The sequence below is a fragment of the Corvus kubaryi genome, unplaced genomic scaffold, assembly GCF_017639235.1.
Source record: "Corvus kubaryi isolate FWS band 111438036 unplaced genomic scaffold, C.kubaryi_AGA036_p1.0 37394, whole genome shotgun sequence".
NCBI lineage: Eukaryota > Metazoa > Chordata > Aves > Passeriformes > Corvidae > Corvus > Corvus kubaryi.
In genome coordinates this window covers 11,022,268-11,050,265 of record NW_024581133.1, presented here as the reverse complement: position 1 = coordinate 11,050,265, position 27,998 = coordinate 11,022,268, and the positions used below count along the sequence as shown (strand labels likewise).

Genomic DNA, 27,998 nt, shown 5'->3' with positions numbered 1-27,998 from the left:
TTACTGAGATTATATTTGAGTTTTCTCCAGTGTCCCACCCCAGTCAGTTCCAAAGCCATCTGGACAAACTACACAACTGCTGGACAACAATGGAGATGCCCAAAACCCAAGATTTTCATAAAACATAAGTGTAAAGGAAGGTGGGTGGATATAATTAAAACCTAGAAACTGTTTCAAGTTAAACACTGTGTTTTTACACACCTCCATGCAGTAGAAAGGGATGTTTGGTAGGTAATAATTCCGTATGTTTAGAAGTGTGCAAAGGGAGCTACTGCAAGAGAAGATCCTTCAAACACTACCAAAACAAAATCCCCCTCATGGCTTGGTCTGTGATGCCAGAGAGCAAAGCCAAACCTCAGTTTGTAAAAACAGTAAATTGAAGAAAACTGAAGGCAGACAGCACTTGGCTCTCATCCCTTCTGAAAGAGACAGGGAAAGGCAGGAGTGTGGATGAGCTGGAGCTGTGGATTTGGTTTTGCTCATTAGCAACAGCCCCCAGATGTGAGAACTTAAACCCCAGCTCGATTTCAAGCGTGTCCCCAAGATGAAATGACACAAAGACAATGCAGGTCTCATGCTGAACAGAGGCAGCATTAAAGCTTTTTTCCCCTTTAAGTCTAAGCCCACACAGTTTTAATCCTACAGCCAGAGCTGGGAACAACTGCACCAGTTAACTGTGTGCTGAACAAGGTGTGTGAGAATAAAAGAGCTGTTATTTCCATTAGCTGGGGCTTGCACATCACACAGAGAGCTCATCTGGAGAGAAGTTCCAAGGTGTTCCTAATCCACAGGAACACAGAACACCCTGGAAACAGTCCCAGATGAACTCCTTGCCCACACCTGCCACTCCCAGGATTTCTCCTGTTGCGGCAGCCACGCTGGGATCTGGGAGCAGACACACCAGGAGCTGGTGAGGCAGCACTTTGCCTACAGAGTGACCCCAGTGAATGCTGGAGTGGGAAGAGAACCACACTTCCTAAGGAAAACAAACCATAAACACTGGGCTTTTCTGGGAGACACACGTGTACAACCCCCAAATGCAAAACCTGACTAGATTCTGCAGTGTAGACACAGTCCCATCTCTTCTGGAATGTTATAAATATTCCAAGTGCTTGGCTTTTCCTGCAACACTTCTTCCCCCCCACACATAATCTGATATGACACTGGAATATTCCTGGAATGCAGGAAGAGCTGAACCATGAACAGCAGCAGGAACAGCAACAGTTGGTTCTTGTTTGATCACCAGAACTGGGACAACTCAACCCTAACAAACTCAGAGCTGTAAAATCTGTACTTAAATCTGTACTTACAGACATGTAGGAGCGTGTGCCAACAAAGGAGTTTGCCATAGAATCTATCAGCTGTCCACTGACACCAAAGTCACAAAGCTTGATTTCACCTCTAGAGTTTACCAAAATGTTGGATGGTTTAACATCTGGAAGAAAAATGAATGGATGATTTAAGACATAAAACAGGAAATCCGACAATGCAAGGTGGTAATTCTCATGTGCCTCCCTTTGCTTCCATTCTCTGGGAATAATCACAGATTTGGGTCCCTCCCAGGCCCATTTCACAAACTCTCTATTTAACTACAGATAAATAAAAAGAAATATTTGAAATTACACATGCATAAAAGGTTGTCAGCTTTTTGATTTCGCCCTATTTCCTGGCTTTTAAATATGAGATTTGAGCATCCACATCCACCTCGCAGATAAATGATCTCCTTTGAGATAAGTAAGTGTACAACAGCGTAACTCCTCTTGAATGATGATCCTTTGCCTAGAAATGATCAATAAAGAGGCCCTACATATTTATTTTACAAAGGTCAATGAATTACAGCAACCACACTCATTCCTCCATATCTACATAGGCATAAATCATCCTTTGCCCAAACACTTCCTGGAGTGGGTTCTTGTTTGCTGGGTTTGGTTGGGGTTTTTTCGGGTGGTGGTCTTGGGTTTGTTTGTTGGTTTAGATTTGGGTTGTTGTTTTTTTTTAAAAGCTCTTAAAAAATAATTTCCCTATTATTGAAAATATGTATTTAAAATACTTTGAGGTTGTTTTTCCTTTGAGAGAACCCCCTCATGATTTTGAATTCATCACTTTTCCTAAACGGAAATTTAATAAGGGTCACTGGTAGCTTAGCAACTAATAACAGCTCTTTGTGAATGCAAAGGTACAGGGAACAAGTGTTTAGTGTTTCTTTTATAGCTGTAAGGAGGTTTTTCAGTGTATCTCACTGCTTAGCTGGTCATTACCAACCCATTATCAAAATAAGCAACCAACAGCCCACATTGGCAGAGTAATGCTGCAGAAAAAAGGGACCTGGAAATTTGTTTTGAAGAAAGAGAATCATTAATTTCACTTCAGAGCAGACCCAGAAGTCCATAGGCTGTCACATATTTTCATTTGCTTTTCACTTTTAAGCACAGATATATTCCAAGAGCTGCCCTTTGATTGGGATGCCCAGGGGATGTCCCTGGGAAGAGGACACTGATGTGACTTCTCCCCACTGGAGAAAGATTTCCATGCAGGATGTTTATGCCTCACTGAACAAGGTCCATGGGGAGGGCAAAATAAAACAAAACTGTATTTCAGCTGTTCCTCCTCCAGCTCCCTTTTGAGGAGTAACACAAAGTTTGAATAATTATCTACTTTTGGAAATTGTGGCTCCATTTTCTTGTCCCTGAAATCCCCTTCCAGGAAACTGAAACTGTTCAGGCACACCAGGAGCAGTGTCCTGGCTGATCTGTGTACAAAAAATCCAGGCAGGTATTTTGCATGTGCTGCTTTCAATTCCCCACTCCTAGGAGAGGATCAGGGCTGCTGGGCACACAGCTGGACATTCTGCAAGCTCTGTCTCCTTCTTGCTGAGAGACCTCACTACAGGGACACTCCACTGTGGAAAGGAAGAATCCAGTCTGGGAGCTTGACCTACCGGTTTAAAATGCCAGCAGGAGCTAAAAAACAACCAAACTCAAACCCAAAGCAGCCGGAGCAGGGAAGCAGGGAGCAGAGATTAGAGATTCCCACCTGCACAGGAATCTGCACCCAAAGCTCTGTGCAAAAGCAAGGTGGAAAAAGCAGTGTTTGCAAAATACACTGGAAGCACAGCAGAGCCTGAACAAATCACAGATACCCAGATTTGTGCTGCTCATCAATGCACAGCTAAAAATTCAACTCAGAACAAAGATGTAAATCCTCACTTTAGTGTCTAGAGTTCATTCATACTTCATAATAAAATGGCAAAGAAAAAATCGTTACCATTCCACTGTCAGTGCCCCAAACAAAGTTTTCTTTATGAGCATCTTAAAGTTTTAGAATCCCCCTGGTCTTTCAAAGGCTTCACTTTTCCCTTCAGTGTTTTTGCAGGTGGCAATGCCACATTGCACCTCTCAGACCAGCACAGCAACCACGCCTCCTCACTGGATTTCTGCACAAAGCTTCTCTTCCCTGGAGTATTTTCATTTTCCACACAAGGCACCCCCATGTGATCATAGTGATGTTTGGAAGGCTGCTGCCTTTCCACCCCTCTAAATGTAGCACCTATTCTATTTTCACTCCAGAGCCTCTGAACACTTCAGCAGTTTCTCTGGAAACCAGAGATTTGTATTGCCAGAGGAACAGGAATGCCAAGGCATCCTGCAAAATGTATGCTGGAACTTGCAAGGAACAGACAAAAGGAACACAAAGTGTGTTATGTAAGTGTTTCTGTTTTAAAGAAAGTGGAAGGTATTTTATACACCACCCCAGACAAGCCAGGAAGAGAATTATAGAGAAGTCCTTTGCCAGGGGGATGGATATATGACACTGCAAAGGGAGCTGGCAATACAGAGAAGTTTCCAGAACACTTGATAATCTCTGTCAGAGGTTCCCTCCTCTGCTCTGCCCCACAAGTTCATTCTGAAAGGTGGCCCTGGATATTGCCATAACACCTTCAGACCAGAATTCACTCTGCACCAGTTACTGAGCAGTCAGATGTGAGGACATACACCAGAGACGTGTCTTGCAGCACATTATTGAGATCTTCCAATCAATTCCCATTTCCCAAAGCAGGATCTCATGAGAATCCTCTGGAACTGCCACCCTGGAACAGACCATTGACACTTCCCTGCTGGGTGGCACCTCCTGCCCTGGGGCTGCTGCCTCCAGCTGGGGTTCAAAACCTTACAAAGCAGCTTCTATGCAAAGAGAGACTTTCCAGAGAGGATTAAGCTTCACACCGGACCAGAGACGTCTTTATTTAACAGAAGATATTATTAGAATGTCTAGCACAGTGATGCTCCTTGCCCCTTCCTTTCCTGTGCCTTGTATCCCACCAGTTTATCTTCCAGAGGTTTCGTGATTTCATTCCTGTCTGTTCAGAGAGGACCAGAACCCAGCTCCAGAAGACCAGTAAAAAGACTGTATTTTCCTCTATAAAAGGACTGTATTTTCCATTCCTGCTCTAGTAAGCCCCAATAATTTCTTTCTTGAGCTGTCTGGAATGACAAATGAAGACTTTTCCCCAGAATTAGTCCAGGACACACCTGTGCACGAAAACAGTTTAAGCTCAATATTCCAAACTTGCTGATACTGCCACACAGGTAATAAAACACAGCAGTGGAATAAATTCCTTCCTGCAAATGAGTTCTCACAAGCCTTGCTGTCTTTAGATTTAAGAACAGGTTTTTTGGCCCTTTGTTGCTATGTTCTCATGTTTAACAGTGATGTCTCTTCATTTTTAAGTCACCCACTCTCCCCACAACACAACTCCTATAAATCCTACTGAAAACAAGCTCACCAAGTGCACACATTTTCCCCAGGGATGGATGAGTGAGAACAAACAGCCCATGTGAGATGTTGTTCACACCTTGTCAGTGCAGTGCTATAGCAAACTACAGAGGCTAGAGAAAGCAAAGCACAGAAATCTCCAATTATCAGAGCTGTGTATAAAATAATGCTGACACAGTTACAGGAAAAGTGCTTTTACCAGCACTGTTTATTTCAGCTGGGATTCAAGGAAGAGGCAGTTTGGAAAAACTGCCAGAAGCAGCTTCACCTGCACTCCAACCTTCATAAGGGGTGTCCAAATAATGCACGAAGTCTGTGGCACAGACAGACCCGTGGACAGCATCGAGGACAGGAGCTGCAAGCTTGGCTCATGATGGCCAGAGATGGGAAAACCAGTCCCTGTTCTGACTGGTTTTCCTTTTAGCTGCCAGCACTGGCCATGATCAACTCCCAAAACATCACTTTGGCTCCCTCTTTATCAGACATCACAGATGTGATGTGATCACAGAACAGCTCCTGCAAGAAGTGCACAAGGTCATGAATTCTTGCTGCTGTCAGAGCACACAGGATGGAAACTGAGCTGAAAAATAAAAACCACAATGTGGACATGCAATTTTACACTGCAGGGCAATCCAGTAAAACTGGAAGCAATGGGGAGAAGGAACTTTTCTTGGTCCATGAACCTGAAGCGCAGTCTCTGATGTAGCAAATACTGTGAGGTTAACTGCACTTAAATGAGATCAGGAAGGCTTCGTTTTGGATTTATCAGATTTACAGACTGTAAAACTGAAAATAAATAAATGAAAACTGCTGTCTCAGCTGAGCAAGAACAACCTAAAAAAAAACCACCAAGCAACCAACGTAGTAACAACCCACTGCTGTGGCTGACTTGAGAACAGGAAGATGCAGCAGTTACTCTTCCAGGATGCCCTAAAATAAGGTGATCTCTTTCCCTGGAGTCCTTATGCTCTGAACAGAGACAAATGACTTTGCAACTATCATCAGAAATGTTTTAGAGTCTCCCTCCAACCCCCTTGCTCCACAAGAGAGCTATATTTGTTTAAAAAAACCACAAGCCAGAAATGTGTGATAAACACAAGTTCATGTTGTAGGTGATCCTACAACAGCTTGTGCAAGCTGGGATTGCTAATTCCTCTTTTTGGTCTGGGCAACAAATGTAAACTCAAGACACATATTAATGTCTGAAGATTCTCCCTACGGTCCAAAGCTCCCCCAGCAGCTGCTGTGGGCTGCACACAGGGCACCACCACTGCTCCAACAGCCACACAGGAACATGGACTGCTCCAGCTCCACCTTCACATCCACAGCAGCAATAATGGATTTATTACTGCACCAAGGGTCCTTTTTCTTTAACGGAACATGCAACAGATTAATGGAAGAGCTGGATTTTAAAAAGGGCAACTAAAAGCAGAAAATAATCCAATACATTTATTCTAAAATAACTAAAGACCCAGGAGAAGCAACACTCCCATTTTACACAGCTTCACCGTGGTTTTTTAATTGTTTTAAAGTATAAAAACGATGCAGTTCTGCATGACAAATGTCAGTAAACAGTATGTGAATGTAAGACAGATGGGAAAAATAGTGACTTTCTTGAAAAAGTTTTAATGGCCATGACTGTTGAACAGTCAAATGAAATCTACATCAGAGATTTCAACTGCAATCAGTCTCAAACACAGACAAGTTCTGTGCGCACATATAATGCAAGAACAGCAGGTTCAAGCATGGATTAAAAACCCAGATAAGCTGCAGGAAGACAAAAGTTGAAGATACCTGATAGTCATGGTAAGAGATTTAGATTTAAAACAGAAAGTTTGCCTTACACTGCCCAAGAAAAACCCTTTGAACCAAAGGCATATGGAACCATGATGAACCAATCATAGAGAAAAAGAGGTATTTTAATGTGAATAAAAATTATATTCAAGAAAAGTTACAACACAAACTTTTATCTCACCTCTGTGCATTATTTTATGCTTTTCTCTCAGATATGTGAGTCCTTTTATTACCTAGAGACAAATGAAAAAGAAATTAATTTAGGAAGCAGAAGAGAGAGTTGAATGTTTTGTCTGTACAAAAATTCCATCTGAAAGCAGCTTAACAGAAATCCCAAAATGTAATCACTGCCAATCAACACTGAGTTTTAATTTATATCTCCGCCTCAGAAAAACAAAGTCATCCAAGCCCTTCCTGGAAGTTCTGCATACAGAGCTTTTTGCAGAATGGAGATGAAAAGGTAATATTGAAAAATAAGGAAGTGTTAATTCAGCTCTTATCCAGAAGCATCAACTGATCCAAAAGCAGCAACTCCAAGCACACACACCAGAATGTGTTACTCATTCCAGTGCCCACAGTTACCACGTACAAAGATGCTTTAGAAGAGAAAGCAACAGACTGCAAAATCTGGGAATATTCCCTTCTCCCTCATCCCTCAGTCCCGGATGTGGCACTGCCCAACCAAGCCCCAGAGGTGCCCATTCCCATGGACCCACTCACCGCAATGCTAACTTTGCCCAGGATCTGCTCTGGAATTCTCCCAGCCTTTTTCAGCACTTGATCCAAGGAGCCGCCATCCTAATAAGAAATATTTGAATAGTTGAACTTGAATCAAATTGCTCTAAAATATTTCAAACAGGGCTGTAAACTGAAGCCTAAATTTGTTTTAAAAAAAAACCCACAAAAAACAAAGTTGCTTTTCATGTCTGCTTTAACACTGTTGTAGTGCAAATCTGAAACAAATAAATCGCTCCTCAGGAGGAATCAGTCAGGTTTATGTTTATTTTAAACAAACATTTGGCCACTAACAACATCCACTCAAATAAACATTGCACACAATGCTCTTCCAGAGCAGCATTTCCATGGTTTGGATCTCCTTAAGGAAGCACAGTCCACAAACAGTGACAAGCAAGAAGGAAGGATTTCACAGGTTTCTGTAGTTTTCAGTCCAATGCAATTTTTCTTGTCATAGCCATCCATGATAATCCTCCTCTTCCAAGGACAGAAAGAAACGACTTTATTGATCCTGATTATGGGGCTGAAAACTCATCATACTGGAAAAGACAGAGTTTTCTGCTTGAAAATCCCAGAATGATGGGGTTGGAAGGGACCTTTAAGTCAGCTCCTTCCACCCCCTGCCATGGGCAGGGACACCTTCCACTAGCTCAGGGTGCTCCAAGCCCTGTCCAACCTGGTCTTGGACACTTCCAGGGATCCAGGGGCAGCCACAGCTTCTCTGAGCACCTGTGCCAGTGGCACCCCATGATCACAAGAGAACCCAGATCCCTGTTCCACTCCTCTCCCGGAGCAGATCCTACACACAGCAGAAGGTGCCTCTGTCAGTTCTGCAGGTCCAGGGTGACACTTCCAAGGATGGAAGGTTGGTTTGGCACAGAAAGAACCAAAATAGGGAGAAATGTTTTTAAGGTTCCCTGGTAAGCCATGACCTTGTTTATTAGATTAAATAAACTGCCTGCATGCACACACACCCCCAGCAAAGGCAAATATATCCCACTGTTGCTAAGAGCTTTTCAAAAGGAAAACTGGGAAAAATGCTGTTTATTTTTAGCAACTGATTCAACAATAGACTTGTGCATAAGGTCTAGATTCTCTGGAGCAGAGAATATACAACCAAAGAAGAAACTGAAAAGTTATTTTTCAAATTTAAAACCATACCCAATTGTCTGGATCAGCACTGGATCACTCACAGTTATTAATATTTTTTTGACATAAAAATCCAACTGGAGTAATTAATTGCCTTCTGCCTTAACCTCCACTTTGGAAGTTTTCATCAACATTTACACATGGTGAAAGTAAAAAAACTGGAACACAAAGGTTTATTATTTGAAGACTAAAATCTGTAACTCTTATGAGAAGGGAAGTATATAAATACTTATTTGATCATGTATTTTTGTAAAAAACACACCCACATACTCCAAACTTGATTAAAAATATACCAGCAGAAAAAAAATATCTCCAGAAATCTCCTGTAAAACCAGTCTGAATTTCTAGACAGCTGTCTCTGCTGAGACACTGGTAAATTAACCATAATTTTGTACAGAAAAAAACACTTTTTTTCCCTTCCCTGAGGACCAGCCTTGATCCTACACAAGGCTGAACACAATTCAGCTGCCTCGTGTTGGCTGCAGCCTTCAGTGTCTTGCAGGAGCTGCCTCCAGTCCTTTTGCCTGTTAAATACCTGCTGCTAAGCAAAGTTAGGCATTGATCTTGAATTTAGGTACCTAAAAATATCAAACACTCAAGTTCCATTCCTGTTCCACCTCCAACTTTTTGTTCACAATCCTACTTAGGTTTTGTAACCCACTGCTAAAAATAAGATTTCTGAGTGGTAACAACTGAAGAAAAAAGACCACAATGGAGACTTTCATCTAATCTTTTATCCAAAAGGAGATCAAAAACTACCAATGATCCGCATTAAGCTTAATGATAAATTAAGACTATAATTTAAATAATCCACCTCTCTTCTGATTTCATAACTTATTGATCAGTTGTTCTATGTGTGAAACACTGTATCCAGTCTGGCTTGGACCAGATTCAGCACTGAGACACCAGATTTCATCCTGCCTTCTCTTAAATTGAAAACATTTGCTGTCAGACATAATATTCCTGTCAGATACATTATTCCCTGCTTAGGAACCTCCAAACCCTGACTGCTGCTGGTGATTTTCTCATTGACAAATAAATTGAGGCTCCTTAGGCCTTTTGTTTCTCCATATGATCTCCTGGACCACCACCTCTCTCTAGAATGTGATAACACACAAGCTCCTTTAGCAACTGCAGCTGTGCACATCTGTGACATTTAATATAATCTCAAACAATGCCCAGACAGTGTTTTTTAACACCTACTTTCCTCTTTTTCACTCTTCTCTTCAATTTTGAGAGCTTAACTTTCAAATTCCCAGCAGGAATTTGTATTTTGGGGGATGCACACCTTCCCTTTGGCTCTCACATGCCTGAAACCCGGATCGTGAGCGCTCGTTCCTAAGCAACCATCGATTCCTTCTAAAAATTCTGAGGGACCAGAGAAGCATTAAAACAATCACATGCACTTTCCAGAAAAAAATACAGCTTCTCTCCAAAGAAACAGTTCTTCTCAGGGAAAAAATAAAGAGGTCTTCAGCTGTATTGTGTTTCATATTGTTAAAAACCTCTACCAAGTGAGGAAACAAATTTGACTGTCCTTTAATTACAGAAAATTTACTTTTCATGTTTTGAGTCCATATGGCTGGAGGAAGGCAAACAGATGTCGAGAAGAATGTGTACTTTGTATTAAAATGAAACACAGCTAAAAATATTTTTTGGCATTAAAAGAGTTGTGTAAGATCCCTCTGGGCTTGTTCACTTTTCTTCATGTTTGCATTTTCTGTAAAACTTGGAAAAGGGACAAAACATGGATTCATATAAATAAGAAAAAATTAGAATCTGCATAGCTGCAGTATCAGAGTGATCTGGTCCATTCTGCAGAAAAAACAAAGCTGAACCCCAATCAGAACAAGTGTTTAAGTAGCAGGATTGGGTAAATATTTTGAAATACAGCAAAAGGATAAAAGAGAAGCAATTGGGAGGCCACATTTGTACAGGGCAGACACTGGAGAAGGCGATAAAACAGCTCCTATCAATCCCAACCTCGGATTTGCAGAGTAAATCCAAACCACATCTTTAGTCGAGCAGTGAACTTTGCCAACTGCAGTGCTGGTGGCACTGAGGGCTTGCAGGAAGGCTCAGTGAATAATCCCCAGTAAATATGCCATTTCTGAGCACTCACCATGTGCTCCATGCAGATGGAGATCTCCCCGTCGCTGTAGAAGGCTCCATAGAAGCCCACGATGTAGGGGGAGTTGCACTCGTGCAGCACCTGCAGCTCCCGGATGATCTGGTTGCGGATGGCTGGCTTGATCTCCAGGTGGATTAACTGCAAAAGAAGCCACTCTTCAGGATTTACTTGTGCCATTCAGAGAGGTTTTCAATACCTGGCAGGCCCTGAGCCTGCTCTGATCTCAGAGCTGACTCTGCTTTGAGCATCTCAGGACCTCCAGAGGCCCCTTCCAACCTGAATTATTCTACAATTTATCTGTAAAATAATCCATCCTTGTTTTCTTAGTGGCCAAGGCAAAACACTAAAACACAGCACCCATGAAAAGGCAGGAATTTCATCCTCTTTCCACAAAATCCTTCTCCAGCAGAAACTTTTTGTTTCAGCACATTTCCTTAGGGAAATGTGTCAAAGGTGCACTGACTCAGAGGCAGCTGCTGAAAAATATCTGTACAGGTGTTTGTAAAGCATTAGTGGAAGGAATGAGCTGAACCTCCAATTAAAAACTCCCCAGTGCTTTTTCCCCACTAGACTGTTTATCCCATACAATACAAGTGTATTTCTCTTGTGAAAGGAAAGATTATGGAAAGAGAATTTCAGTTAATAGATGAAAGAAAAATTGCAATTCAGCAAACATCTCAGTTACATCAAATATTAACGAATTGGGCAAAATTTCCGGTTAAACCCACAGTAGGTGAAAAACAAAAAATCAATTAGATTGATTTAGTTCAAGAAAACCTCCGTGATTTGTGTATTTTTTAACTCTCACACCTCAGAATTGGGCATTTTCCTTTGCTTCTCCCCAAACTGCCAGTGTCCTGAGCATAGTTTATTCTTAGTCAGCACATGCACATTTTCCTTTAGTTTTGCTGAAGATAACACTGTCCTCTTCTTAAAAAGAAATATCTTAAGTCTCCAGCTTCTCAATCAAAAAAAATGGAAGCACCCACTGTAGTAAAACCATGGGACCTGGGATGAGTGTTCTGTTCCCAGGGATACTGAGAGGAAGTGAAAGCCTCTCATGTAAACAAAATGAGAATTAAAACATCAAGCTATTTCAGTCAAAAAAAAATCTCAGTTCTCTTGCAAACTAGGTCACAACTGCCCCAGGTTGTAAAGCATGAAAAATACTCTCACAGAAGGACAATCCCCTCCTGCACAGAAACTGCACCCCAGGATGCAATTACAGAACAGGAGATGTCACTGAACTCCAGTGCATTCCCTCATTCCCATTTCTTTGAGTTCTTTTCTTCTCCAGTCTCATCCAGAGGCCCTTTTCTGGTCTGTGCCTGTGTGAAGGAAGCTCTTAAGACAGGTGATACCTTTTCCATTCATCTAAACTTATTGGCCAGAATACAGAATATTGCCACTTTTCCCTAACTTCCAGTAACTTCTTTTAGGCCTTCTACTCCTCAGCGAGAGGGAAAAGGGAGGAACAAATGCCCATCCTTTCATTACTAACATGTGTGACACTATTTCTGAAAAACTGGGAAGCTTATGTAGGATAAGGAAGTGCAGCCTTTCCTACATTTGGAAACACATCCTCTTCTCTGAAAGTTTGCATTAAATAGTAATTTTTTTGTACCAACACCAATTATTTCTCTAAATAAAGTCACTGTATTTCAGAGACAATGTCCTTAATAAACATAATCCCCCAGCTGCTCTTTTTGAGCCCCTCACCTTTCTTGCCATTATGAGGCCAGAGGGTTTGTGAGACACTTTGAAGACCACACCACCGTTCCCTGCTCCCAGCTCACTGATCTTCTCAAAGTCATCATCCTTCAGCTCTCCAACTTTCTGCTTCTGGGTGAGGAATGCTTCCAGGCGCTTTCGCTGCTGCTCATCCAGCTCCAGCTCTTCCAGCTTCTTCTGAAGCGCTTCCAAATTTGTCCTGCACAAGAAAGAAGAGCAGCATTGAGCAGTGCTGTGAGAGGAAGAGTGAGGGAACAGAGGTCAGAGTTAAATCACTCCATTTTTGCACCTGCACACGTTATTTAGAAGGACCCAGCCTGCACAGTCACCCCCATGAGATGTGTCACTGCAACTCTGATTTAAGTAAACTGTGTTTTATTTCAGATAAAACAATGGCAAACACATGATACCCAGCTTCCCCATCCGTGAGGTCTTGCCCAAATCCATGCATGTTGAGTTTCACCACCTCCAGGAGTGGCTTAATGACTCTGCATTTCTGGTCAGAGAGAGTTCCTGAATCACAGCACAGCACTCCACGCTATTTTTAGTTGTGTGTTTTCAAGGTTGTGTTGTAATTTCCTACAGAGTTTGCCTAAATGTTTTATTGACTGATTTTCACATAACTGTATAACCAATAATTCATTCAGAAGTTTCTTATTTTGGTATCACTACAAAGTCATCAAGCCCAGCCAAACACACATTCAAAACACAGTCACTGGAAATATAAGTCTTTGGCCCAAAGGTTTTAAGCTTATTTTTAATTTTGTTTAAGGACACATCTTCTGGAAACCTCGTCTTAACATCTTTAAGCAACAAAAAATAGAAAAACAAAACTTTATACAGTAGTTAAGTTTGGAACTACAGACACAAGTTCAGTTTTCCAGGAACATTTTAATAACTTCAGTTCCTATGGAAACACTTCATTCCAATATGACAACTTAAAAGCTCCTTTAAAATTTCCTGCTTCCAACTGCAACTATACGTTGCTGCAAGAGTAAATATTTAACAGCAAATACCTGTTTTGCTTTGCCAAATATAATGCAATGTTCCCAGGCAATAGTGTTGCTAGGATGAAGAATTTGAGGAAAAGAATCTATTTCTTCAGGAAGTATGAAGAATGGAACTACTTTCCATTAAAAAAATTAATTAAATTTCACCAGTAATCAAAATTATTTCTATTCATCACTTTGTAAAATGTTCACTTTGAAAATATGTAGTACAAAGGGACATCCTCACACCCAGTGAGGAGCTGGTCAGCAGAGAGGATGTGAGGCTGATGCTCCAAGAAACAATGACAAACAAGCAACAAACTCAGCTGAAAGACAGAGTGATGGGATAAAAACCCCTCAACTCACTCATTAGAGAGCCTGCACTCCCAGGCAGGGAAACAACCTTGGCTGGACTGTGTGCAAGGCTCAACTGAGGCAATTATTTTATGAAAACGAAATATTCCCAGCTCTTCCTTACTCCACAATCCCGGGAAAGGTTTAAGCGCCGCCGCTCCGACTCCGTTACTCAGTGCAAATCCAAGGGACAGGATGTCATTGCCACACTCACTTAGGAAGTGATTGAGCAAAACAGAGGAAACAGAATGAGACCTTTGATGGAAAGTTCTGCTCAGTGAGTTAATGTGACATTTATCACTCCAAGCATAAGATGACCAGGGCACACTGGTGAGCAAGTTCCACAAAACTCTCACCCTGGGCAAATGCAATTTGGCAAAGCTGCTCCAATCCTCAGCAGTCTGACAGAGGAAATTCTCATGTACTTACTGTGCTGCAGTCATACTACCACAGCTGTCTCTACCTTAGCTTAAAAATGAAATATCTGCACCCAAATGAAATGATTTTTATACTCTCTTTTAAAGAGAAGCATTATTTCTGTCCTCATACCATATTTTATACCTGTATAATCAAACACCAATAATCCTGGAGTATCCCCACTAAAGAATCCCCATAAGCATGGCATCCAAGTTAATCTGTTTTACTGACCCTGTTTTAAAGGCTAATCGTTAAGAAAGAAACACATTTTTTGAAATTCAGAAATTCAAAACTGAATAATTAATCACCAGATTATTTTTCCCCCTCAAATGCACCCAGTGAAGCAAACAAATCCCAGCCTGAAGTCAAAGTGAGGTGTGTCTTTCCTAGAACATGCCTGAACCAGCTCTTCTTACACTGTGATCACAAGAGAAAAACTGAACCAAAGTTAAGCACCCCTTACTTTCCTACAATAAAATCCAGAGCAATGAATGCTGGACACAAACTCCATGTTCTACCCTGGAAAATCACTGTTGTGAGAAGACAGAACTCATGCCTTCATTATAATTTACAAGTTTTGAGAAGAAACTTGCTGTCATTTTAAGGATTGCTGAATAAGGCAGGGCTGTCCATTTGGAAAAAAAAAACCAAAACAAACAAAAAAAAAAAAAAAAGAAACACAGAAAAAGGATGCAACAAGGCTTTCCTTGCTGTGCTTTGAAGAAAACAATTATTCAGTTTTTTTCTCAGGCAGAAGGGGGTTTTTGGCTTTGGAGACAACACAGAGATGCTCGAGCACATGACTTGGAGCAGACAGAATGCTGGTGTGATGGAACAAACAACTGTCATGCTGATGCTTTAGGAACAAAAAAATTGCTAGGATAGCATTTATCACATCTATTTAGTCTAATGTTTGTCTGGATGAAGTTCTTTTTTATAAGTTGCCTGTTTCAACCTAAATAAACTTGGCATTCACTTAAAACAGGCATTTCCTTGCTTGAAACTATGAATTATTGCTTGGGTTCCTGCTTGAATACAAGTCAAGAGATTCCAAAGGCTCTCACAGATGGGAAAGTATTGATCTCATGAATTTCAGCACCTCAGGTTTCTCCACTGACTGTGACCACCAGTAAAAATCACCAGATCATTCTAAGTTCTAATGGTAAAACCTTCATTACTTGCAGTGACGAGCAATAAAGTTCTCAGATTTTTAGGACCAATTCCCTAACTGTAAAGTGAATTAATCTGAAAGATATGAACCCAATAAATTGTCAGAATCACTATTCAGAATGTAACTACCAACATCTGCAGTTAGTTTTATGATAAGAACAGAACCATAATTAGTTTTATGGTAACTGAATATCAGGCATCAGGAAAGAACTGATTTATTTCATTCTGGTCCTTTGCTTGAAGGACCAGATTTTAATTTTAATCAATTAAAAATGCAAATAGGTAAATAAGAGTATTTTTGTCATCAAAACTGGTGGTGGTAAACTACTCTGAGCATTTCCAGGAGGCAGGACTTTGGTAGTTTCAGTTTTTAACTCCAACTACTGTAAGAACACTCCCCTAATTGGTAACTGAGACTGTTACCTGGACCCTCCCCAGATAAAAGCATCACAGCAAGCTGCAAAGCACAGAGGAACAGGTGGAAAAGTAAATCATTACACAGAAGTTTTACAAATTGAATGAAACCAGCACATACAGAACACAGAAGAGGGAATACTTCAGACACTTCATCACCAGGCACCATGAAAATATTAAGGAACTTTGGCAGCTGAAGTCTCCAGGAGCACTAGTAGTTACTTAATCTTACATAAAACTTTTATTCAGAGACAAAGATTCCTATTAAAATTCATCACCATTACCTGCTGCAGTCTTGGAGTTGTGTTTTTCACTGTCAAGGCACTACGCCTTTGCCAGGCATCCATCAAAGCAGGAAATCATCAAATCAGCTCAGGGCTCCACGGTGCCAAGCACTACTCTAAAGCAATAGGTTATCATTTAATTTATTGCTAGCAGTTTGAAAGCCAAGCACACACTAAACTGCACCAGGGATGGGATCCAGCTTCCACAGGGTGATCCCTGGGATGAAGCCACAGAGAGGTCAGTGCTGCTTCCTCCATTTGTTAAAGAAACAGCGTAATTCCAGGGAACACCATCAGTAAACACCTTCCTACTCAGCTGGCAGGAAGGATAAATATCCTGCACAGCCAGCAGACAACACCTCTGCACACGGTGCAGTGTCTTCACAATTATTGCAAGATCTCTCTCTTCCTGACTAAATGGAAAGTTAAAAAAATACATGTTCAGGGCAAGTTTTTGAGACAGCTGGTTGTTTCTTTCTCTCTTCCAAGGGTGGCACAAGGTACCAAGTGCCCTAGAGGAGGAATTCTCTCCACCCACATTTGATCAGAGGATCTTTCCTGTTAACTCACATTACTTCCTCCTTTCTGTACTCAAGGAAGTATTCTGACAGTGCAGCATCCCCCTGGCCACGTGGCACTTCTGTAACCTCCCAAGTTTGAAAAGGACGCAGAGAACTCAGAGCACACAAACACAGCCCACCTTCCCCAAGCAACAACCCCTGATGGGTGTGGAGAAACCTCAGCTCTCTCCCTGTCCATCTGAGATTCTGGGGGAAGCCACATCCAGCCCTTCTGCTGCCATGTTGTGCAGGTGAGAAAGGTTTTCCAAGGAGAATCACACCGTGGGGATGTGGGAGTTTTTCAGACTCAGGAACACCTTACCCTGGGCAAGCTCATCTGGGATCTTTAACTTCTCACCTCCCCCCAGTCCCTCACCTTCTGACAATGGCCAAAAGTTTGTGCTTGGGTAGAAGAATCCTGGCTGGACACAACAAGCCCAAATAAATGTACAGCAACACCTCGAGTCACTGCTGCACTGAACATCCTGTTCTCTGCTTCCCAGACATGCACATGGTCTTATCCACAAATCGCTGGACAGACAAGGTGTGTCACAAACACCATCCCATCACCAGATCACTTTTTGAGCCCATCACACTATTCCTTTAAGGGCTGGTTGTAGATTTTTTTTTCAGATTTTCTTTTTAAACATCCAACCCCCCATGATTTATAAACACTGCAAACATGTGCACATCACACACAGCTGGGCACTGCAGGGACAGAGCAGTGAGTTAGGGACAATGAGCAAACCTGTATTTCCTACATGCAGGTTGGGCAGGGAGGAGTAACAGATTGTGCAGAGTGAGAGCACTCAGCACACAAAGATGGACAGAAGGCATGAGGAGATTCTCAGTTCCTGGCTTTGTGGACAGCCACCTCAGCACTGAGGAAAGCGCTCCTGGAGGAGATGCATTAACATTTTAGAACACACTTGTTCTCTTGGAAGCCGTAATAGGAAGAGAAATGCTGCCTTTAGTCTGCTAGCACATAATGGCGTAACAAAAAACAGAAAATAAGTCTTTAATTAACACTGGTACTCCAAATCCCTGGGAGCTTTTTTTTAAATTCATGTTAGTGCTAAGTTGATCATACACTCAACCCTAAAGGCTACAGTTAAGTTGTTATTCAACTCTAAAGTCTAGTTCAAAGAGAGAAGAAAAAAATGTAGCAGGGGGAAAAGAAAAAAAGTCAGAGTCTTTACCAGTAATTTGTCAAATATCTGTTCAAAGGCATTACTATCAGTGCTGCAAGCTGAAAAATTAGCATAAGTAAAAGCATCAAAAAGTACTTTCACTTTCAGATCTCCTGTCGCATGAGGATACAAAGCTTGGGGGTTGTTTTCCAGAACAGTGACATTAATGCTTTCCCCAAGCCCACACAACTGTCAATTTAGAGAAGAAAGTAGGCAGTTCACTACAAAATTTCCATGAACAACCTCAATCAGGGAGCTGAAATTAAATATTAGGAACATGAAGACATTCTGTGGTTTTGAGAAGACAGACTACTATGTTGTGTGACTCTGCCAAACCCGGGCAACAAGACAAATTCTTATTAAACTTTTCCTTTAACAAAGAGCAGTTCACAGAATAACATGGAAGATAAACGTAATTCCAGAAGTCTCCCAGCTTAGAGTACAGGTGTCTGTCTGGGCTAACTCCAGTGCAGTCTCATAAAACTTGCAGTTAGAGCAACAACTCAAAAAAATCCAAATTCCCTATAAATGCAAAGGAGTCTGTTTTGGAAAAATACACTGGTTTTCAACCCCTGCTTATTTTCAATCCTTGCAACATGTTAGAGGATCTTTAAAAATTTCCCATGTATTTAGGTGGGATTTCTAAGTGAATTTATCATCTGAACATCACAGACTGGTTTCTTAAAGCTCATCCAGTCCCACCCCCTGCCATGGGCAGGGTCACCTTTCCCTATTCCAGGGCGCTCCAAGCCCCGTCCAACCTGGCCTTGGACACTTCCAGGGATCCAGGGACAGCCACAGCTGCTCTGGGCAGCCTGTGCCAGGGCCTCTCCACCCTCACAGGGAGGAATTTTTCCCTAATATCTAACATACTATCCACTTCCACACTGCAGTGACATAGCAGGGCATGGGGTGAAGTTTAATACTGCCAGGAAAAAAAAAAAATACCCAGTAAGAGGCAGACATTCAATTAAAATCTATTTCTCAGTAAAAGGCATGTAAAACAAAACTATTAGAAAACCATTGCTCTGTCCAGAAGAGCATCCTGCTACCCTAATTTAACGTAAATTCTCATTTTTCTAAGGCTGAAAGGCATGTGTTTTAAAGAAGAAAACAGGTGACACAACTTCAAGTCTCCTGTTGAGTCTCCAACCAACAGGACAGCTGAACTTCCAAAGCTCCCTCTAGGCTGAGCTGTTGGGGGGGAATCTTTGCTTTAAGCCTCCTTCTCCTTCTCTTCAGCCTCACCACTATCCCATGAAACATTGCATTTTTCTCAACTAAGGCAAAGCACATCAATTGACACATGTGAGCTGAAGGCAGAGCTCACCAGACAGAGAAGCCTCCGCTGCCAGCAGTGGCACAGACATTCCAAATTCATGCCCTGGGTGCCTCTTCCCACCAGATTTTTTGCAGCTGTTCCCAGCCATCCCTTCGTGTTCCAGCCCTTTGTCCTGAGTGGCAGCAGGAGCTGCCAGCAAGCCTCAGGCACCCCTTTGGCATATTGAGCTATGTGGCTAAACAATGCCACAGAGGGGGAGTTTGGGGTTTTTTTCTGAGTTAAGAGGCTTCCTCAGGACTTACTGTAGAGCTGCATTCAAAATATGCCCTAAATCAACTTTGTAATCTCAAGTCAAGAAATTCTACAGCCAAACCTTCAGAACCAGAAATCCAAGCTCTCCATCTCCCTTTCATATGCCTCTGCATCACTGATTTTTCCCAGCCAACACTACACATCATCAGGATAAAGGAACCACAGGGCAATTAACACTTCCTTATGGACAGAAAAATGAATTTCTTCACTGGATATTTAAAGCACAACACAGAGGATACACAGAACTGTAAATTCTGAACATCAGCTGACACATATATTTGCCCAAGTCCTGCATTTCCATTGTTTCATGTCTCTGAAGTACAAGTTAAATATAATGATAAAAACAAACGATGAACACATGCAGTAATTACAGTAACAGTATCTTCCCAACTCTCTCATGTGGTAGCTACACAACCTTTGAGGGACACTACAATAATAAAAAAGATGAAGTTACAGGATCAGTTTACAAGGCTCGTGAAAAGGCCAGGATTAGAATTGAGACTCCTCCATGCAAGGGCTGAGCCCGCAGCACAGCAGGACAAATTCCATCCAGACCCACAGTTACCACACCAGGGACCAGGAAAAGAAACTGCCAAAAACTGTCTGAAAACAGACAAACCCCCCCCCATAACTGGGATTCTGAGGAAGCCAGGGATGGAAGGTTTGCCTGTATTTCAAATGGATGGATTGCATAACACTGAACATTTGTCAGCATGGCCATTTAGCAAAAGAAATTGATAACTTTTACTTAATATATGAATAGACTGTACCAATACATACAGAAATAGTCACATATCTATATCCAAAGAGAACATTTTTTTCCCAAAAGAATGCATTCTGCAATCTGCTGACTCATCTTCCCACCAACACAGAAAAAAGTTCTGGAAAAGCACAGAACAATGCTGAGTTGTACAGAACCCTGCAAGAAAGGGAGAAGAGTTGCCAGGAAGTTTCAAGGGTTTGCTTTAAAAACCCTTAAGGAGGTTTTTAAGAAGATACTTGTTCATCCAAAGAATCCCACACTGTTGGAATATCTCCATCCTGGTGCTCAGGATGCAAAGTAAAATAATCTGCTTCCATCCTTATTCCTTTTGCATCCCCAGTCAGGGACACCACTTGATACTTCCTGCTGCTGGATGCCTGTGGGGAGGCTGGATCCAGGTGGAGATCCCATCCTCAGCTGTCAGCAGAACTTCTCCCTGCTGGAATGCACTCTCCTCCTGCTCAGACAAGACTCAGAATGACAAAGGCTCCTCAACAGATGTTTGCCAAGAGATGCTGAGCACTGAATGAGCCTTTCCCAGTTGTTCCCTTGCCGTGGGCAGGAAGCCTTGCACTTTTGTTCCAAAGTGTAACCACGACTTTGTCTGAGTAATACTGAGCATGTACCAAAGCAGGAATCATCTGATTACTAATTTCTAGCAACACAAGTTTAGAAATTAGTTTAGAAAAAGAGACCCACTGCTTCCTCAAAAAAAAAATTAAGAAGTCTTTGGAAGAAAGAACATGATCCCCAAAAATTCAGTTTCGCCAGCTCACACTGCTTCCTCCAAGAGACATTCTGGTGTTCTGGCAGTGGAATTTCCACACTTTACACAGTCCAGTCAACCCCCAGGGCAATGCTGGGAGAACAAATACAGCTGTAAAAAGGGCAACATAGGCAAAAAGGGGGAGGAGCTTTTTTACTGGAAAATTTAGGACTTAGTAATTGAAAGGGAATAAACTACCTAAAAGTAAGATGGAAAGGTTTATCAGACCTCATAGAAAATTCCTTTCTCAGCTCATTTCAGAATGTTTCTCCTGTATACAGTGAAATACATAGTCAAAATCCACTCTAAAAACTGGCTGGTGTATTTTCTGCCTCATGTAAATTCCCCACAGTTTGCATGTTTGGTTTTTTTTAAGTTGGTGCTAATGCAAAACCCCTTTTTCCAGGTTAACAACAGCAGCACAGTTGTTATACCAGTAAATAATTCAACTACGTGTTGGGTTCACGCCAACCGTCTCAATCCCTGTTTTTGGCTACGAGATAACACCGGAAGGTCTCACAGGTGATTTGTTCCTCTTGAGACAGAGACCTGAGACTACTCAATTAAAAGATGTGTTACTCTGAAATTGTTGTAATTACTGAATTCCAGCATCTCTCAGTAGTCCCTCTCAGGCTCCCAGTGCTGTGTCACTTGATCCTGCCAAGGCCTGGGCTCCTGCCAGGGGAGGTGATGGTCCCATTCTGCCCCAAGCCACTCATTCCCAAGTAACCCATTTACAAATTAACTGAAAATACCGCACATTTTCAGCGGGATTATTTCCCTGGGCAAGCCGACCGTGTAGCCACCCCAATGCTGGTGGAGAGAGCTCTGAAAACTCCTCTGGGCTCCTCTGGTGGGTGAGCTCTCAGCCAGAGCAGCAGCACCAGGCAGACTCGGGCACAGCCAGGAGAGGAGAGACTTCTGGAGAAGGAGCAGGATCTTGCACAAGCTCTGTTGTGAAATCACACCTCTGTGACTGGCTGCAGACTCAGTTTAAAGGACAAGAAAAGCAGCTGGATCCATGAGTACAGCTGCACTTCCCTCACCACCCATTCTCCTCACATTTCCTCAGCAACATTTATTTTTACACCCAGTTTTTAAACTCCCCTAAACCAATTTAAGCTTTTTGAAAAAGACGTATCTTAGAAACTAAATATTCCTCCATTACCATCATTATGCTTAAAACTGACTGAACATAACAAGACAGTATTAAATGTCTTAAAATCCTTCCTACATCCATAATTGTCAACAAAAAGCTGACTATAACCAGAAAGAGCTGCACAGGTCAACGTGCCCCATACATTAATTTCTGTACTACTGGCGTGCACTCAGTCATAATTTTTTTCAGCACATGTATCCAGAAATAATAGAAGTCCATGAGGTGCTGCAGGCTCTGCCTTTTCGTTATTTTATTATAACCGATCATGTGTTCTATTAGTATATTTAAGTAACATTAAAATGGCATTTCTAATTCAGTGAAGGACTATGCCAGGCTCAAGCACATTAAAAGAGAAAGCCATGCATGAATATATTTTAATCTAAAATGCACTCTCTCATACCACATGTATTTGGAAGCTTTATTAATCCTTCATTAGTAGGGGATTTTAAAAAAAGTTTCTCTTTATCTTTTTTTTTTCCCCCTAATATTTACAAGCTTGCAGTAATTCTACATGTATATTGAATGCAACTGCAATCCAACCAGATCAGTCATAAAATTCTAGGGTCTAATCTTCCAGAACACTACACACAGGCACAAAGCTCCCCTGAAGTCCAAGGAATTCCAAAGGGGAAAAAAAACTAAATAAAAAATCCCCCCCAGAGGAAGGCAGAAATGACCCTGCAAGCATTAAAGTGAACAACTCTGTGAAAATCTTCCTTTCCTTTTATCTAATTGCGCATCCAAGAAAACTGATTAAAAAAACTACTCCATGGAGGACAAATCCTCTTGGAATAGGATGCACTGGGAAAGAGTCCACAATGGAAACTTAAAGCCCAAAACCCCAAACCTAAAGTCCCACAACCCCATACCTCTGATGGGACACAGCCTGCCCTTCTACTCCTAAAAAACCCAAATTGAAGCTCCCTTGAGAAAGATACTGAAAAACATGAAAATGGCAGGATATACAGTAAGTGAGCAATTGTGTATTGCAAACTGTAATATAAATTGAAGTGCAAACCAGTTCTGCATAATCCCTAAACTTTTCTTTGCCAAGCAAATACAGGGAGTTGCACTCAGAGGTCTCACCAGCCATTCAGAGACTTCCTTAAATGCAATTTAACCAGAATAAACAGCAACAACAAGAAAAGGCTGATGAATTAATACTCAACCTATGACTGGAATTTGCAGTCACCCATTTTTGCAAAATTACTCTCTGGCTTGAACAGTTCTAAGGCACAGATTTACTACAATTAAGGCTTTAAAAAGAGAAAACCCCGAAAAACCACATTGTGCCTGATGACCTGGTTTCACTCACAGTTTGCTTTAGATTTTCTTTCTTTTTTTAAAAAAATACAGTTCCTAAGGTGGTAAAAACCTATGGACAGCATCTTAAATTCCTCTCAAGGACCCATTTCTATTCAGCATATTCAGAGAAGATGCAAATTCTGTTGTCTACTTTTTTTGCTAACAGTTTTATCTAATTATACACAAACCTCCTATTGTAGCTGCCACTTCACATCTGAGATTTGCAGACATCACAGCTCAGGCTTGATTTGGGAGACACAAATTGTTGCTAAAACAGACACACAGTTATATTTTGAAAAGAAAAAAAGATACATTTCAATCCCACCATGTCAAAGCTCATAAAATACATAAAAGTCAGTGGCGCTCAATTTTTAAAAAGAATTGTTTCCATTTTTGTATTTAATCAAATCCCAGGCACTTTTGGAAAGTTTATGTTTTAACACCCAAGCTGGGAAAGTTGTTTTGATTTACTGAGACAAGGTAAAATGTAATGCTTCAGAGCAGTTAGTTTGACCCTTCTCTCTGACTTTTTTTTTTTATTTTAAAGATGCAATTAAAGAACTTCATGAAGTACCTTTCTTTTCATGTGAACAAAAAACTTATTCTAATACAGAAAGCGGCATTATCTCAAAACCTGCTTTTTTTTCTACTTCATGTTCTGGGGCTGGGTTGGCTTTAGAGAAAAAAAGATTGGGTGAAAACTGTCAGATATTCAAAGCAACAGGGAGTCAGAAGTTTGAAAGAAACATAAATACATAAATTGGAGATTTGTTCTTGTTTCTTTTGGCTATTAAGACACTAAACTATCCCAGATCATTCAGCCAAAAGAGTTTTCTTTCTATTAATTTTCATTCAGGTTTGGTTAGGTTTTTTTTCCTTTCTCTGCAGAAGCTTCGCACAATTATATCTGTGCAGCTCTGAAGGCAGCAGAATGAAATTAGACCGCAGCTGGCCAGTGTCATCTTGGTTTCAGTGTGAGGAGCTCAGGCAGCACAGAGCTCAGAGCAGCAGAAAGGTTCAGCCCTCTCTGTGCAACCGCAACTCTGCGGGAAGTGTCAGAAACAGAAGTGAAGCTCAGGGCACAGGAAAACCTTTCAAGAAGTTGTCTCTATTGTCCAACTGGGCAGAGCCAGGGATTGGGAAGGCCCGCGAGAAAAATTATTTGTACAGGATGTTGTAGTTAAGTAATTGCTACAAGTACCAAAATCTACTGTTGCAGAGAAACATTGTGAAATTTTCATTAAAATATTTGGGATACATGTATTTAATTTTAAGTGCCCTAACTCCCTTTTATACTACCTTGCCAAGAAAACAAGGGAGAAAAAAGAGAAAAAGAAAGGCAAAAAGATAAAAGAGTCATGCACATGAGACTTGGGCCTCCTGCATACTCTTAAAGCCCAACACCACATGCTATAAGCTTTCCCTTGCTTCAGTCAATGAGTTCCCATCACCAAATAAGGATGAAAACAGAGGACAAGACACACATGTGAAGCAGGACATCCTGAATCATCCAGCCCCTTCTTTCATTTCCTCCCTTTCCCCTTCCTTTCTGCCAGGAAGTCACAGTATCAGAAGTGCTCATTCCTAAAAGCATTAATAAGTCACAGAACCTTCCCCCTCTGACAGTGAGAAAGTCTCGGAATTCCAGCACACAACTCCCCAGGGCCCATGCACATCCGTTTGGTTTTGTGCCAAAATTGCCTTTGGGCCTAAATAACTTCCTTCCTTCTGGATGCTTGGGTCCTTCATGCACTTACAGACAGGAATCTCATCGCCTCGCTTGGAATCTTCCCTTTTGCTTTGCCAAGTCATTTGAGCTCCTTCCATGCTTTCCCGTCTCTGAAGATCAGGGAGGCATTTGGAGAAGGACAGGTTTGTGTATGTAACGAGTAAATGGAGCCTCATATAGCCAAAATTCCATGATAGCAGGCTCAGAGCTTTAGAAAGTGTTAATATGGCAGTGCAGGGACGCACGGCATACTTGGAACGCCTGGCGATGCACAACAGCCTCACAAACACCTTACTGAGGACTTCAGCCAGTGACCAAAGGGGGAAAAAACCCAGAGCAGGAGAGGGGAGAAAAATAAACAACCTTACAGATTAAGGAAATGAAAAACAAAACTGTTTTCAACTTAATTCCAAAAACATTTCCAAATTATGATGCAACTGCTCTTTGCTATTTGAAATCTTTCACAATGAGGGCTTAAAATTAGCAGGATGAGGGGATATTTCCATGATTAATTAATCCTGGCTGTATATAGGACAACTGGTTGCTGAATTTACTTTCATTAAGCTACTTCTTTTAAAAATACTAGACACCTCTAAGCCTGGCAAAAGCTGGGCATAAGGTCTTGTGTGTGACACACATCAGAAGTCTGGGGAACACACACACAGACCCCAGCCAAATCAACACACAGTGCAGAAAATGAAGCAAGGCAGTTCATCAGTGCAAAAAAGACTCAGCATTCCCAGGAGGCTCCAAAGGCTTCCAACAAGTAAATGAGTACCATACACATAAAAGCAATTTAAAATTAATGACACTTCTTGAGGGAAGAGATACGATATTGAGTATATCAGGAGCAAGGTGATTTACATCAGGTACTACAAGCAGCAAATGATTGGTGTATCAGATTTATTCTGTAGAACAAGACTAAAATGCAAAGAGATCCCTGAAGACTAAATCAACATATTCCCAACTGCCTTGAGAAAATCGACTGGAAAGTGCTACCCAAGCAAATTTTAAAAAAACAGTATTTTCCCCCTCTCAATCCAGAACAAAAGCTGTGTAATATTCATATCATAATGCTTAGATACAATCAGTAACTTCTGCCAAAGAACAGTTTTTAAACAGCTCATCTCTCAGTTAATCATCAAAAGAGTTTACTAGAAATGTCACAGCTGGAGCTGCTAGATGCTGAATGTTTTATTTTTCGGGAGGTATTTACTTGGTTTTGGGGTTACAGTTCTTTTGTGGTTGATCTGGTTTCGGTTGTTTGATTATTTTTTAGATGTTTGGGTGGTTAAACGAGATCTGAGCCTGTCTGAAAATGTGGCACTGATGAATACAGAGCACTTTAAAGCCCAAGACTTGCACATGTCACTGCAAGCCTGCCTCACATCCTCTCTGTCACCGTGGTACAACAGCACATCGCAGCTCAGTTTACATCTCCCAGAGAGGACCGAACTGACCATACAGGGGCAGGAATGTGCTCCTCCAGGACGCACCTTTGTTTCAAGGCTCACTGAAGAGCCAGCCTAACACCTTTGTCTAAAAATCAAGGTGTGAACAGCGATCCGTGAACCTCAAATGAAAACCTTCTGTAACATTTCATCACTTCGAGGTGCTGGTGTTGTGTCTGCCTGACTGAGGCCACCCTGCCCACCCACATCCGTGAGAAACGTGCAACAGAGGCTTCATCAGCAACATGCAACCATCCAATATTCAGTATTTTTTCCCCCAGAAGTGTCCCCGTGATTAGCTCAGCCCTTCCCACATTTACAGTGTCATGCTTGTGTTGCACACAGAGGAGCTCCGAAGCTGTTTCTGCCGTACCCAGCACAACATGTCAATTAGTGAAGAACAGATTTACTCAAACTAACGATTGTTTGGGTTAAAGCCAAGGACGAGGCAAAACAAAACAAAACACCTTTTCTACAAACCTGCGGGTTCCAGCATAAATTCTCACACACACACGTTTATGAAATATGCCATCGGAAACATGTAATTGGGGATTACTAGGTAATTATATAAGCTAAGAACCCCGCAGACACCATCACGGACTATGAGAAAGGAGTTATACAAGTTTCCCCCTGTTTTTTCACCAGGTTTTTTTTCCCTCGCGTATGTGACAGAAGTTTGTTTATTGCCGAAGGCACCATCCACTTACTCCGCGGAGGAGACTCTGAGTATCTCCCACCCTGGGGTACCCCGGGAATCCCCGCCTGTGATGTTTGTGGCAGCCGGGCCGGGCGGGTGCGGGGCAGGACGGGCTCGGGAGCACCGCACCCCGCGGACAGCGCTCGGCCCGGGCCGGCCCGCACCCCCCGCCCCCGGCTCCACTCACTCTGCAGAGCTGGTCCCGTTTACGGCGGATCCATCCGGAGCGGGGTTCAGCTGGATCGGCCCGGGCTTCTTCTTCGGCATCTTCGCCCGCACACGGCGCGCAGGGGAGCGGACGGAGCGGCCGCGGCCCCACTTCGGACAGGTCCGAGGGACTTCCTGTGGCGCGGCAAACTCGGGGGGGAACTCCCCTGTCTTGCGGTGCCCCCGCGGGCTGCGGGCAGGTGACCGGGAGACTCCCAGACACCGCTCCGAGCGCTCCGAGCTCCGGTGGGCACTGCCCGGGATCGGGATGTGCCCGGCCGGGACCGCGCCGGCGCGCGCCGCCCGCACCGGCCGCGCGCATGCGCGGGGAGCGCGCGCACGCGCACGGCGGGGAGCGAGGCCGGGGGGGAAGCTCTGCCCTCACAGCGCTGCTGCCCTGACCCAGCCCTGTCCGCGGATCAGGGGCGATATCGGGAATAATCCTTCCCTGTGACGGTGGGGAGGCCCTGGCACAGGCTGCACAGAGGAGCTGTGGCTGCCCCATCCCTGGAAGTGTCCAAGGCCAGGTCGGACGGGTCTTGGGCAACCTGGGATAGTGGAAGGTGTCCCTGCCCATGGCAGGGGGTGGAATGGGATGGGCTTTAATGTCCCTTCCAACCCAACCTATTCTATGAT

The 27,998-nt window shown here is 42.4% G+C and overlaps 1 protein-coding gene across 1 annotated transcript in view; it reads right to left on the bottom strand.

Moving 5' to 3' along the window:
- MAP2K1 (mitogen-activated protein kinase kinase 1) overlaps positions 1-27,666 on the bottom strand; it is a 33,315-nt gene extending 5,649 nt beyond the window's left edge. Inside the window, exons 1-6 of the mRNA XM_042039243.1 lie at positions 27,343-27,666; positions 12,302-12,512; positions 10,574-10,720; positions 7,288-7,365; positions 6,749-6,800; positions 1,311-1,435 (exon numbers count right to left, since the gene is read on the bottom strand). Coding sequence (XP_041895177.1) covers positions 1,311-1,435; positions 6,749-6,800; positions 7,288-7,365; positions 10,574-10,720; positions 12,302-12,512; positions 27,343-27,422 — 693 coding nt within the window. The 5' untranslated portion in view covers positions 27,423-27,666. The remainder of the gene's footprint in view (positions 1-1,310; positions 1,436-6,748; positions 6,801-7,287; positions 7,366-10,573; positions 10,721-12,301; positions 12,513-27,342) is intronic.
- Positions 27,667-27,998: the final 332 nt, after the last annotated feature.